At 33.8% G+C, this 14,118-nt stretch overlaps 1 protein-coding gene across 1 annotated transcript; it reads left to right on the top strand.

Moving 5' to 3' along the window:
* Positions 1 to 11,574: 11,574 nt before the first annotated feature.
* On the top strand, positions 11,575 to 12,474 carry LOC124921581 (uclacyanin 1-like). The gene is made up of 2 exons (XM_047462256.1): positions 11,575 to 11,805; positions 11,886 to 12,474. The coding sequence occupies exons 1-2, from the start codon at positions 11,622 to 11,624 to the stop codon at positions 12,257 to 12,259; spliced, it is 558 nt and encodes a 185-aa protein (XP_047318212.1). The 5' UTR covers positions 11,575 to 11,621; the 3' UTR covers positions 12,260 to 12,474.
* Positions 12,475 to 14,118: the final 1,644 nt, after the last annotated feature.

Here is a 14,118-nt window from a genome sequence, read left to right as displayed (position 1 = left end):
CAAAAGCTAAAGGATCAGTGGCTTGCAGAAAGTCGTCTGCTAAGTCAAAAACATACGCATTAATCACAGTACAAAATTGGAAATCCATCAAAATAACTCAAATATGGATTCCTAAAGGACTGATTGACTGATGACCCAATTGAAAGTGGGTACCAAAAGATTGTAAATATCTATTTATGTAGGTACAAACCTACGAAGGGCTGAAGGAATTTGTATGGTATCTTGATAGAGGATGTTCCAGGAAATAGATGACTTCTCACTGATATATCAGATTGCTCTGGACCTAAGATCACGTTTGGTGACAACAAGAAGGGTAAGACCATGGGTAAGGGTAAGATTATCCATGGTAATCTAACTATTAATGACGTGCTGTTTGTTGACAATTTGTGCTATAATTTGATCAGCATTAGTCAATTATGTGATAATGGTTTGTCAGTAGATTTTCAAATACATGCATGTTTAGTTAAAGATCAAGATGGAAACATTTTATTAACTGGAAGTAGAGTAGGAAACTTATACAAAATGAATTGGTAAAAAGAGTCTTCTGATCCTATGTGCATGATTGCCAAGAATGACCAGAAATGGTTATGGCATAAACGTTGAACCATTTGAATTTTAAAATCATCAACAACATTTGTTCAAATAATTTAGTCATTGGTTTGCCCAAACTTCAGTTTTCAAAGGACAAGATATGCATTTCTTGCCAATTAGGCAAACAGGGCAGATCATCGTTCAAAAGTAAAGGGAAATCACAATCCAGTCGTATCCTAGAACTTTTACATATGGATCTATTTGGTCCAATTCCTGTAAAGAGTATAGGAGGAATGAGATTTGCTCTAATTGTTATTGATGATTTTTCTCGATTTACATGGGTTGCATTTTTACCATCAAAAGATAAAACTTGATTAGAATATTTAAAGAAATTCAGAATCAGAAATCTTTAAATATTACGTGCATTAGAAGTGATTCGGGAACTGAGTTCACTAACAGATATCTATCATCTTATCTCGAAAAACTGGAATTAGGAACGAGTTGTCTAGTGCCAGAACTCCACAAAAAAAATGCATTGCTGAGAGAAGAGTTAGAACTCTGAAAGAAGCAGCGAGATCTATTCTTGCTGAATCAGATGTACCTCAGAGATTCTGGGCGGAAGCCATTAGTACTGCCTGCTATACACAAAATTGGTCAATAATTAACAAACGTTTTGATAAAACCCCCTATGAACTGTACTATGGGAGAATTCCCACAGTTTCTTATTTTAAGATATTTGGGTGTAAATGTTTTATCCATAACAATGGAAAGGTTTATTTGACCGCTTTTGATACTAAAGTAGATGAGGGATTCATGTTGGGATACTCATCAGTAAATAAGGCTTACAGAGTATACAACAAGAGAACACAAACTGTTGAAGAATCCCTCCATGTAGTTTTTGATGAGCCTGTTGAGAGCAAATCTAATGAACCCATTGATCTTGCTGACAGACTAAAAACGACTAGTCTTGAGTATGTAAGTGAAGAATAAGAAACTTTGGATAAGCAGATGGCTCTGTCTGACCCAGTGGCTGATCCAGATGAAGTTCAACCAGACGTACAAACTCCTGTTCAACAAGAAGTTGAGAGTTTGGATGTCGCGGTGTCACCAGTTCAGCTGAACAACCCCATTGGATCCAACTTTAGATGGAACATAAATCATCCACCAGAACTGATAATCGGAAATCCTTTTTCTTCTCGAAGGATAAGACGTCAACTGATGGATGAAATGGCCAACTCTACATTTATTTCTCAGATTGAACCCAAGAAAATTGGTGAAGCTATAGTTGATCCAAATTGGATCAATGCTATGCAGGAGAAGTTAAACCAATTCGCGAGAAATAAAGTGTGGTATCTTACTCCTAGACCAACTAACAAGTCAGTTATAGGAACAAGATGGGTCTTTAGAAACAAGTTTAGTGAAGATGGTTTAGTCATTAGAAACAAAGCTCGTTTAGTTGTTCAAGGATACAGACAAGAGGAAGGTATTGATTTTGATGAGTCTTTTGCACCTGTTGCAAGACTAAAGGCAATCAGAATCTTCCTAGCATATGCATCATTTAAGAATTTTAAAGTTTTTCAGATGGATGTGAAAAGTGTATTTTTAAATGGGAAATTAAGTGAAGAAGTATGTTGAGCAACCTCCTGGTTTTGTAGATCATATTTTGCCAAATCATGTTTATAGGCTTGACAAAGCATTGTTTGGTCTGAAACAAGCTCCTAGAGCTTGGTACGACACATTAACCAAATTCTTGTTTGATCATGACTTTGTTGTTGGAACTATGGATAAAACCTTGTTTAGATTTACTAAAGATTCTCACATTCTACTTTTTCAAATATATGTTGATTACATTATTTTTGGTTCAACTAAACCCAAGTTATGCGAGAAATTTGCTAAGCTGATGCAGGACAGATTTGAAATGAGCATGATGGGAGAATTGACATTCTTCCTTGGCTTCAAGTCCGTCAGTTAGAAAATGGAACCCTCATCAACCAGGCCAAATACACCGAAGAACTGCTAAAGAAGTTTGGTTTAGAGAACTGTTCTGCAGCAGCTACTCCAATGAGCTCCTAAAGTAAATTGGATAAAGATGAAGGTGGCCAAAGTGTCGATGTAACAGCATATAGAGGAGTCATCGGATCCTTGCTGTATGTAACTGCTAGCAGGCCAGACATTCAATTTGTTGTTGGTGTTTGTGGCAGATTTCAGGCTGATCCTAAACTCTCTCATTTTACTGCTACTAAACGTATTCTTAAATACTTGAAGGGAACTCAAAATGTGGGACTGTGGTATCCGAAGGATTTCAGTTTCAATTTAACTAGTTTCTCAGATGCAGATTATGTAGGGTGCAAAATTGATAGAAAGAGCACAAGTGGAACTTCCAGTTCCTTGGAGATTGTCTAATCACATGGTTCAGCAAGAAACAAACGTCGATCGCCACGTCTACAGCTGAAGCAGAGTATCTTGTAGCTGGAAGTTGTTGCTCTCAAGTTATGTGGATTCAACAACAGCTCAGAGACTATGGGATTAAGGCTAATGAATCTCCAATTTTCTACGACAACACGAGTGCTATCTCAATCACCTACAATCTAATTCTGCATTCTCGGACAAAGTATATTGAAATCAGGCATCACTTCATCCGAGAACACGTCAATCAGAAGTAGATTCGTCTTGAACATGTTCCTACAGATCAACAAACTTCAGACATGTTCACAAAACCCCTACTGGAAGCTATGTTTTCTCACTTTAGAAACATGTTAGGTCTCGTTGATCTTGATTGATGTTATTACGTGCATAAATTAAGGGGGAACGTATTATTCAAAACGCAACTGAACAGACATGAAAGACAAAGGTCTTAATTTGTCCTAAGGATTCAAAGTTTGAGAAACACAGCTACTTAGACGCACGTCTACCTTAGCAGTTTCATCTTCATCGAAATCATTGTCTTGGTTATACAAACTTGCATGGTTAGACGGATACGTCTAATAGACGGATATGTCTAATAGACGTTAGACATTTTTACGTCATGAGCAAGAGGATGCTCACGTCTAACCAAACACGCGTGTCTCACGTGATGTTATTGCGTAATTAGACGTATACGTCTAATAGACTAATTTTCAAAAGGAAGTTGAAAATGTGAAAAGGAGAATAATCGTTTAACTACTGGTGTAATTAGACTTTTCATCTTCTGGCTAGTTGGACAACTGTCCTTCGCTTGTCTCTGTTCAAGTTCAATTTCCCGCCGAAAATTAAATCAGTATTCCTCAAAAGAATTGAAGACACGTGTCTCTCAATATATAAGGAATGACTAATATTTATGAAAACTTTTGCTTGTACACTTAGTATTAAATGTTCGGTTTCATGCTAACATTAAATGATACGTTTATTGAGAACAGACTCTTGAGTTCTTGACAGTAGAAGTAATCATTAGAAAATTCCTACACATTAGACATTGGTATTTATGAGGTTATTCATTCTAAAGATTAGAGTTCTCCGAAATCCCTCTCTTTAGAATTCGAATTGTCTAAACCCTTGTTCATCAAATCGAAATATCGTCTTTCCGTCCAAAATTGATTCAGGTGGATTTTAATTCCGTATCCACTCTGAAATTTACGGGCATGATCAAAATGTTTAAATCTCTGAAAGCCTCCGGGCTGAGAAAGTTCCTCACCCCTCATGAACTCTATCATGAACAGTTGGTTCATGAATTTTTCGAGACCGTCGGCTTTTATCAGGATAAAGTTGTTGTTGGGGTTGTGATGGGCCAGATGATATGCATCACCGAAGAGTCATTCGGTACGTTTTTCCAGCTTCCAAAAGTAGGTATTGATGAGTATTCATCCACTCTGAATGAACTAATGATTACAATGATGAAAGTCTTTTCTAACTCTCCTCAAGTGGACTGTCATGGAAAGAAAAACCTCCTGAAGGATGAGTTTGCTCTTCTAAGAGATATCATCTTTAAATCTCTTCTCTCCAAAGAATCATCTTAAAAGTATTGTACGAAGGTCTTTCAGATAATGGTGGCTATCACCAGGGGTGCTCCTGTCAACTGGACAAGCTTCCTCTTCGAAAATCTTGTTAGAATGGTTGTTGCTCGGAAGACTATCTTTGGTTTTGATGATCCTCTTAGCTCTCTTCTTTGTTTCCTTTTGAATGAACTCAGTTAGAGTTTTCACCTTCCTTCTAAAATCCTGAACAACCAGAAGGTTGTCGATTATGTTCAAAGGGTGAAAACGCTTAAATTCAAGAAAAGGAAAAGAGACATCTCCAACCCTCCTCTAACCGCAATCTTAGATACTTCCTAGGTTGAAGAATCATCCTTTCCAATGAAGTGATAGGAAGAAGAAGAAGAATATAATATAAATTTCTTTATGAAATTTTTGTTTGAATATTTTGATGATGTTTCTGATGTAAACTCATTTTGGTTACCTTGAACAATATTTTGTGTGTTTCTTCTGAAAACACTCATTTGTGATTGATTTTTTGATATTTTGAATGTTTTACTTGCATGCAAACAGGGTCTATTTTATTTATATGATGAATACATATTTTGGTATATATATGCAAGTTTTCAATTTCTTCATCAAAAAGGGGGAAATTGTTGGGTCAAATTATTTTGACTAAGTGTTAAAATAATTTAACTATTGAAATTTTGATGATGAAATGACTTATGAGTTTTGATGCAGGTGTATTGAAATCATATTTCATAAGACTTGGTTCTAATGAGGCTCATTAGACCGATTTTGGCATTAGATGCATAGAATTAGACGTGCAGTCTAACTTAACTAAGTTAGACGTGCAGTCTAATGAATGCATATAATTAGATGTGCAGTCTAACTCAGTGGAGTTAGACGTGCAGTCTAATGAATTCTCGAATTAGACGTGTGGTCTAATAGATATTCGGAATTAGACATGCAGTCTAACTCAGCGGAGTTAGACGTGCAGTCTAATATATTTGCAATTAGACGGATAGTCTAATGTATATGGAATTAGACGGACAGTCTAATATATTCGGAATTAGACGTGCAGTCTAACTCAGCAGAGTTAGACATGCAGTCCAATATATGTACGGAATTAGACGTGCAGTCTAACTCAGTGGAGTTAGACGTGAAGTCTAATGGATTGTGAAAGTTAGACGTGAGTCTAACTCCTTCAGACAAGTCTGAGGTAGAACCGGAATTAGACGTGTAGTCTAATGGTTATTGGATAATTAGACGTAAGTCTAATTCTATTAGACTAGGTGGTCTAATAGACTCTGTTATTAGACGAAGACGTTTGATTTCATTAGACTGATTTTCACAATCCCTCTAACTGAAATACGTCTAATGCTCAACTTAAGTAGTATGCTTGAAGCTAGCACCCGCCTACCCACGTGATATAGTTGTACCCTACTCTTGCTCCACTTTCTAGTGAAGATTAGTACAACAACTATATGCAACCAACCAACGAATGCCACGTAAGAGTATTTTCCTCATATTACTTGTTTTGCATGTACATCTCTGATGGAATATTCGGCACACTATTAGTGGTGTACGGCCACGATCCTTGTGCTCAGAACCTGCTGTGTACAATGGAGGCTTTCCAATGGAAGAGTGCCACGTATCATTCTAAAAAATTCGACCGTTAGCTCCTACTCAGTATTTAACAAATCTCAAGGACAATGGACAATTTGCCGAACTGATTGAAGAAAAAGCTATTCTATCATCTTGCTTTCTGAATTCAAGCCTTTGAATATTCATACTGTGAAGTTGCTTTCTGATTGTACTGTGTGTGAATCAAGAGAGAGATAGAATAAAAAACACCTTTAGCTGAGTGATATTCTTCAAATTGTATATTGAACAGAGTGTGTTTTGTTCAATAAGTGAGCTAAGTGTGTGTAAATTGTATTTGATTCGAATCATATTATAGTGAATCCTTCCGGTGGTTGGAACAAGGGGTGACGTAGGAGAGTTTCTCTGAACATCCATAAACAAACTGATGTGTTCTTTCATTTCTGTCATCTTTTCATATTTCATCTTGAGCTTCAAACCCAAGTAAACAATTCCGCCTTGAATCTGTTTCAAGTGTTTACAAGTGTTTGCATAGAATAGAAAGTGAATTAAATCCCTAACAGGATTTCTTTCAAACCGTTTTTCATAAACCTTCATCAATAGCCAGACCCCTGTCTCTATCGATAAAGTCGATCCTATCAAAATGACACAATATTTTACAAAAGACCGGGTGGAAACAACTCTTCATCCCCATATTAAAGATGGAAATGGAATATGGTCTGAAATTTCACATTACAAGCTTTCAAGTAAAACTTTCAATGAGCATCCTCATGGATTTTGTGATCATCACAAGTCGACGAAGAGAAGTATCTTCTAGGAGCTTCCGTATTGGTCAAAACTTTTGATTCGACATAACTATGATTTTATACATATTGAAAAGAATGTGTTTGAAAACATTATAAATACCATTATGAATGTGAATGTTAAGACGAAGGACAACATTATAGCTAGGAAGAATATATTTAATGTTTGTAATAGTCTAGAGCTACATGTTGATCCAGATACAATGTCTCGTAAGTCTAATAAGGCTTCTTATACCTTGACGAGGGAAGAAAATATCAAAATTTGCAAATGAATGAAGACGTTGAAATTCTCAGATAGTTACGTTTCCAATTTTTCAAGATGCGTTGACACAACCAAATCTAGGTTGATCGGATTGAAAAATCACGATTTTCATATTTTTAGAAGGGTTATTTCCAATTGCATTCAGGAAAATATTACGTAAATTCGTTTGGGAAATCTTGACTGATTTAAGTAATTTCATGCATGACCTTAATTGTTCAACTTTGAGCTTAGACAAAGTGAATAACTTACAAGTTCAAATTCCTGTAACTATATGCAAACTAGAGAAGATTTTTCCACCTTCCTTTTTTGATTCAATGAAACATCTTTTGATACATTTACCATATGAAGCAAAAATAGGAGGTCATGTACAATACAAATCTATGTATCCCTTTAAGAGGTATGTACATACATATTTTTTTATTATCTTTGTACAAAATAATTAAAGATACTTCATAATTTGTACTCCTTTTCAATTTATGTTTCTAAAGAGTGTGAAGAATAAGGTGAAAAACAAAGCTAGAATTAAAGAATCCATATGCAATGCCTATATTCTTAAAAAAATATCAACATTTGCTTCGTATTATTTTGAATGAAATGTAAATTACAAACAAAGACAACCACAAAGGAACACTGAAGGTTCATTTAACAAAATCAACAACTAATTTCGATTTTCAATTACCTAGGATGTAGAAGTGGTGGTTCAAAGAGATTTATGATTAGTAAAGAAACAGTAGTTTCTCACACGTATGTCCTACTAAATTATCTGGAGGTGGATCCATATTAACGATCATATCATAATCTTCATTTTGAATTTCATAACTTATTTTATTTCATTATTTAAGGACTTTTTTGTGGTATGAATGCCGAAGTAGATACTAATGAAATGGATTGTCAATTCTCATCATAGTTCCGATCAAAGGTGTTTTTAATTTTCATTATAAATAAAGATTTAAGTCTCATTATGGTTTCGATCTAAAAATTATAATAATTCACTTTGAAGGTTTTACAAGAACAAATAATGGATCTAGAAAAAGAATTAACGTATTTCATATCATTTGGTCAAAAGACTCCATCAATTAGATATTCAATGTATTTCATTAATGGATATGTGCGGAGGGCGGGTGAGAATTAAACTCTAATTTTTATAAACTCAAATTTTATTTTGTGAGAATTAAAAAATTGAACTTTGTATTTTTTTTAAGTTTTAAAACCCATGTTATGAGTGTACGTATATGAAATGAGAAAATGTTACGAGTGAACCAAACAGGCCTAATTTAAGTTTTTTAGAATAAGAAAAAAAAAAAAACAATAATACTTAAGGAAAGGGCGAGCCCAATTGATAATTAAGACATCTTTTTAAATCTCTTATCATTCTATGTTTCCACTCCATCATTGCTCTCTTTTAGTTAAGAGGAGGGCTATCGTACTCCTCCACGGCATTTTGTTCAATTTTTTTGGTTTCACAAAAGAGATCATGACCCAAGTTTCCTCCATTAGACAATTTTTTACTTTTACAGTAAGTTATTCTCTAATTGGTTTTTACAACCTTTCTTAATTTGCTTGGTTTCACTACTAATAGTGTTCAAGAAGTGACTCAATTTTTTATTCTTCCATTTTAATTTGTCATTGTTATACGTGTTGATGTTCGTGTAGAGTATTTATGAAATTACTCTCAGCCTTGTGACTCAATGTGTGTTTTGAGTACTCAACCTCACGCACATGTACTATTAACCGTGATATTCAAGTTGCGTATAAATAGTAGATATTAAATCAGGTAGAAATTTTGATATTTTAAAGCAGAAAATTGGCCGACGTTTATTTCAATTCAAATGAGAAATCAATAAATTTAAGTTAAACTAGTATACTATTTTGGTTCGATTAAAATTTAATGAGATCACAACTTAATTTAATCATATTATAGTTGTAAGAGGAGCCACAGTCCATCTTGATCTTTGCTCTTATGATAAAAAAAATGTTCGGTCTTGATGCCATCTTGATTTGCTTAAGAATGATTCATTTTGAAATTTTGTTTGGTCATTTTGTGTAATATACGATAAAGTCATGACTTGATTTATCAAACTTTATGGTGTTTTCTAAAAATCGAGTTGTTCACGACTTAGTAACTAATAAAAATTATCATATTCTAAATTGCAAATACTAAATACGTTTTTTGTTTGTTATTATAGTTTATTATTATACTCATGTTTAAATAGTTGTGTCCCTTATGATAGACCATGCACGAACTGAAACCAAAACCCCATAATTGTGGTGTGAAGACTGCAAAGGTTAAGATATATATATGTTGACATGTCGTCTTAGAAGACACACTTTCGATGATCATCAGGCCTCACTCGGATCGAAACTCTCACAATGAGTTCTTCTATCCAATTTCATCTTTAACTCATTTGAAGACCATTGTATAGGTTGGTAAAGAATAGTCAATTTCTTTACTTGAGTTTTGTTTTATTTATTTATTGAGTAATTAATTCATTAAAATTTATCTCATGATAGGTCCTTAGCAGTGAAAATGGAGAGGTTAATGCTTATTTTTTTATGGAGATCTTTAAGTCTTTGTTTTCACATCTTGTGAGTTGAGATAAAGTGAAAATTTCCAAAGATGAAGGGGTTTGAGTTTTTGTGACCTATATGCTTTTAATAAGGTCTTATTATGAAAGTGATGTTGTCGTTTTATTTTGGAATAGAGAAATCTCTAGATTAGTATGATTAGAAACAAATATGGGATGGATTGGTCTAGTTGGTTCACAAAAATATCAACTTGCCCCATGGAATGTAGCATATGGAGTGACATATCAATTATGTGAAAAGTTATCGTGTACATTCTTTATTTACCGCGGATGATGGTTTATCAATCCATTTTTGGTAGGAGGCATGGTATGGGGAAAGTGTTTTGTGGTCTTCTTCTCCGTGCTTGACTCTATTACTATTTGTAGATATACCACAATCAAGGACATTTACGATCATCGCTCTCAAGGTTTTTCTTATTGCATCAGATATAAAAGGAGGTTATCATTTGAGGAAATTTCTTTACATAATAGATTGTTATCTTTAGTGGTCAACAAAGGGGTGTCTCTAATGATGGATTTGATGTGATGGAGGGATATGATACGTTTTATGTGGGACACTGTTATTCTCCTTTCGATAGAGTTATTTCAACTGAGTTGTGTTGGGAGAAATTATGAGAGTCTGGGGTTCCCCTAAGTTCTATTTTTTAGGATGGAGTGCTATCGACGGTGCAATTATAACTGATAATAGATGTATGTGCAAGGGTCTTATCTTAGTTAGTCAATGTCCTTTGTGTCTCAAGGTGGTGGAGACGACCACTCATCTTCTTTTACATTGTAAGGGTGTCACTGTTATTTGGATTATTCTTAAGAGCATTACTAGTATTCATTGGGTTATGATGGGATCATTGATGTGTGTTGGGAACGTAGATTGAGGCGACTAGATTTATGGGCATAAGACAATAGGCCTATATACCTATTATTTTTTAGTGGATTTTGGATGGAGAGGAATCATCTAACCTACAACAATCTCAAACGAAAGTTGTAAAATTTTCATAATGCTATCATCTTGACATTAAATGAGGTTTAATATGGGAAGCAGATTAGGCCGAAAATCTCATTAACCTCTTGAAACATCTTAATACATTTGATTGTTTTTTCATCCTAACATAAGTGTTATGTTTTTGTCGTTGTGCTTAACAGACTATTTATTTTATAATATCATTGTATCATCTTTTAATAAAAGTATTATAAACCTAAAATAAAATAAATACCAGGGTCAAACACCCAATCTTTTTGGGAGGCTAGTGCACAACTTTCCAATTTAACTAGTTTAATTTCATTTCTTTCCACATGTATAAGAAACATGGTAAACATTGTTTAATATTAGATTATTTTCAGTGAAAACTATTTAGTTAAGTGGTAAAGTATAAGTCTCATAATAAATTATTTGAAATAGTAATTTATATAAAAATTAGAAATACTCAAGTTGTAAAGAAATATTTACACCATTAATCAAATTAGTTTGATTAGTTATTTGTGTGTGGTCCTGAAATGAAAAAGTGGAAACTACTTGGAAAGATCATGATGAGTTTTCTATTTTTGATCTCACATTCTGGCTGGGCATTATTATTATTTAAATAATTGGTGTATAACCAAAATAAATAAATAAATAACGAGAAGTGACTTAAATAAATAAATTAAATACAAATATTACCTCAAAGAAAAAAAAGTCACACAATAATATGAAAGTAAAGAAAATAGGCACTATTATTATTAATAATGTAGGACTTAGAAGATGAAAGGACATTAAATTAATCAAAAAAATAAAGTGTCTTAAGCGGTACACTCCTCGCAATATAATATATATATGTCATTATAGTTGATGTTAGAAAAGCATGATATTTTCTTCCTTTTACTGTATATAGATCTAGATCTGCTAAGTACGTGCATGACAAAGGCAGTGAAAATTATGAAGAAAATGGTGTTGTTCATGATTGCTTTGGTCATAACGATTTCAATTGTCAGAGCGACAGCATATGATCATGTCGTCGGAGATGATCGAGGCTGGGACCCTGCCACCAGGCTCTCCGGTTGGTCCTCGGGAAGAACCTTCAAAGTTGGTGATAAGATCTGTATGTGCCTAGTCCTCGTTCCTCCCTATGTAATTATGGGATTTAACCAACATTAATAAATTAGAATATGATATTTGTAGGGTTCGCTTACTCGGCAGCATTGGAAAGTATAGTGGAGGTGGGGAGTCGAGAAGAGTACGAAACGTGTGACGTGAGCAACCCAATCCGAATGTACACAGATGGGTTGAACAGTGTTTCCCTTGAGGAAGAAGGAAACCGCTATTTTGCAAGTGGGAAAGAAGAGAGCTGCAAGAATGGACTGAAGCTCAAAGTGGAGGTGCGACATCCGTTGTCATCAATATTGGACATTCCTACAACATATGAATTAGATTCTGAACTTGTTTCTTTTGCTCAAGGCCCTGCCGCTACTTCCGGCACAACCCATCTCACAGGAGGCACTACTCTGGTGATATTGTTCCTGGGAATACTACTACTGCAGGTTGGCCTATTCTGAATTAATTAAGGATGGTTGAATGGATAATCATATGATATCTATGTTTGTAGAGTGTCTTTGAGTTTAAGTTCAATGTGTTTTAGCATATTGTAATAATATTAATTTGAGATATCTATGTATTTTTATATTTTAAATTCAACAAAATATTTATACTAAGATGAATTTGTAATATTCTTATATACTTTATAAGTTTGGTTCTTTTGAATGTTAGATGACGAGATTTTCTAATGTGATGAATGTTTTTTTAATTGTTAGTCATATAAATTATATATTCATACACAAAATTAAAAATATAAAGAAAAATCTTAAATAATGTAGTGATTAAAGTGTTAATGATAGATAATAAAGACCAATGTTCAAATCTCATTAGGACCAGTTTTATGTGACTTCACTTTAATGAGAGGTCTATCTGATGAATAATTAAATATGCGAATGAGAAAATTTGTTGATCAAAGTGAAGGATAAAAAAACTCGTAATGTTGAGATGGTTGTGTGTAAAATGATTGAAGTGATGTCACATAATTAATAATGAAAAAAGGTTAATTAGAGGAACAACTACTTTTTTAATTAAGGAATGTGATGGTTGATTGATCGAAATGAGGGTAGATAGGTCGGTAATATTGAGGTGGTTGGGGTGGATATTGGTTGTTAAATATGTAAATGACAGTAGACCAAAGTGAAAGTGAGATCACGAGATAAGAGGTCGATTGTATTGGTAGTTGGTATGTTGAAGTGAGGATACAAGATTAATGATGTTGAGATTGTTGAGTGTGGAAGTGAGTTCATGAAATTAGTAATACAAAGAGGGCCTATTATTGTTGACCTATTACAATGAAGACAATGTATTATTGTTAAATAAGATTGTTAGTTGACCAAAATAAGTGTAAGAGGTTTGTGATAAACTAGATGGTTGGTATTTGCAAAGTGAGGGTAAGAGATTTTGATAATATTGAGATGGTTGAGTACAAAATTTTAAAGTGTGATCATAAAATTAGTAATATGAGTGAGAGGTACATTGTGAACAAAATATATTGGTGGTTAAACAATGAATGAGATGGTTAGTTAATTGATGTATGAAAGTGAGGTCACGATTTGAGAAGTCGACTTAATTGATGGTTGAATTGTCAAAGTGAGGTAAGAAGTCGATAATGATAGGAGATTGTTGGGGGTGAAAATACTCAAAATGAAGTCAATGAATGATAAGATGGTTGGTTTGCCAAAATGAAAAGAGATTCTGAATATTGAAATGGTTGGTTGCAAAAGTGATGCCACGAGATTAGTAATATAAAGAGGCATCATTAGGGAAGAAAAGATATTGTTGTTAAATGAGATTGTTGATTAGCTAAAGTGAGGGTAATGTGACAGTGATAACTAGTTGGTTAGTTTCTTGAAGTGAGGGTAAAATAGATTGGTGATGTTAAGATGGTTATGTGCAAAATGCTCATAGTGAGATCATGGAATTAGTAATATGAGATGTTCATTAGAAACAAAAGATATTGGTGATTAAAATAAGGTTGGTTTGACCTTATTACGAATGAGATGGTTGGTTTGACCGAAGAGAAAGTAGGGTCATGAGATGAGATTAGTTGGTTGACCAAAATAAGGTCACATAATTCGTAATAAGAGGTGCATTGGAGAACAAATGATTTTGGTGGTTAAAAATATATGAATGAGATTGTTAATTGACCGTAATAAATGTAAAAGATCAATGATGATGATATGGTTAGTTTTCCAAAATGAGGGTAAAAGAGGTTGTGTAATATTTTAAGATGGTTGGTAAAATATCTTCAAAGTGTGGTTACATGATTAATAATAATATGAGAATTTCATTGGAGAAATATGATATTGGTGATTAATTA

This window comes from Impatiens glandulifera, chromosome 1 (assembly GCF_907164915.1).
Source record: "Impatiens glandulifera chromosome 1, dImpGla2.1, whole genome shotgun sequence".
Lineage (NCBI taxonomy): Eukaryota > Viridiplantae > Streptophyta > Magnoliopsida > Ericales > Balsaminaceae > Impatiens > Impatiens glandulifera.
Note: the sequence above shows the minus strand (reverse complement) of the source record. Positions and strands in the feature narration are given on the sequence as shown.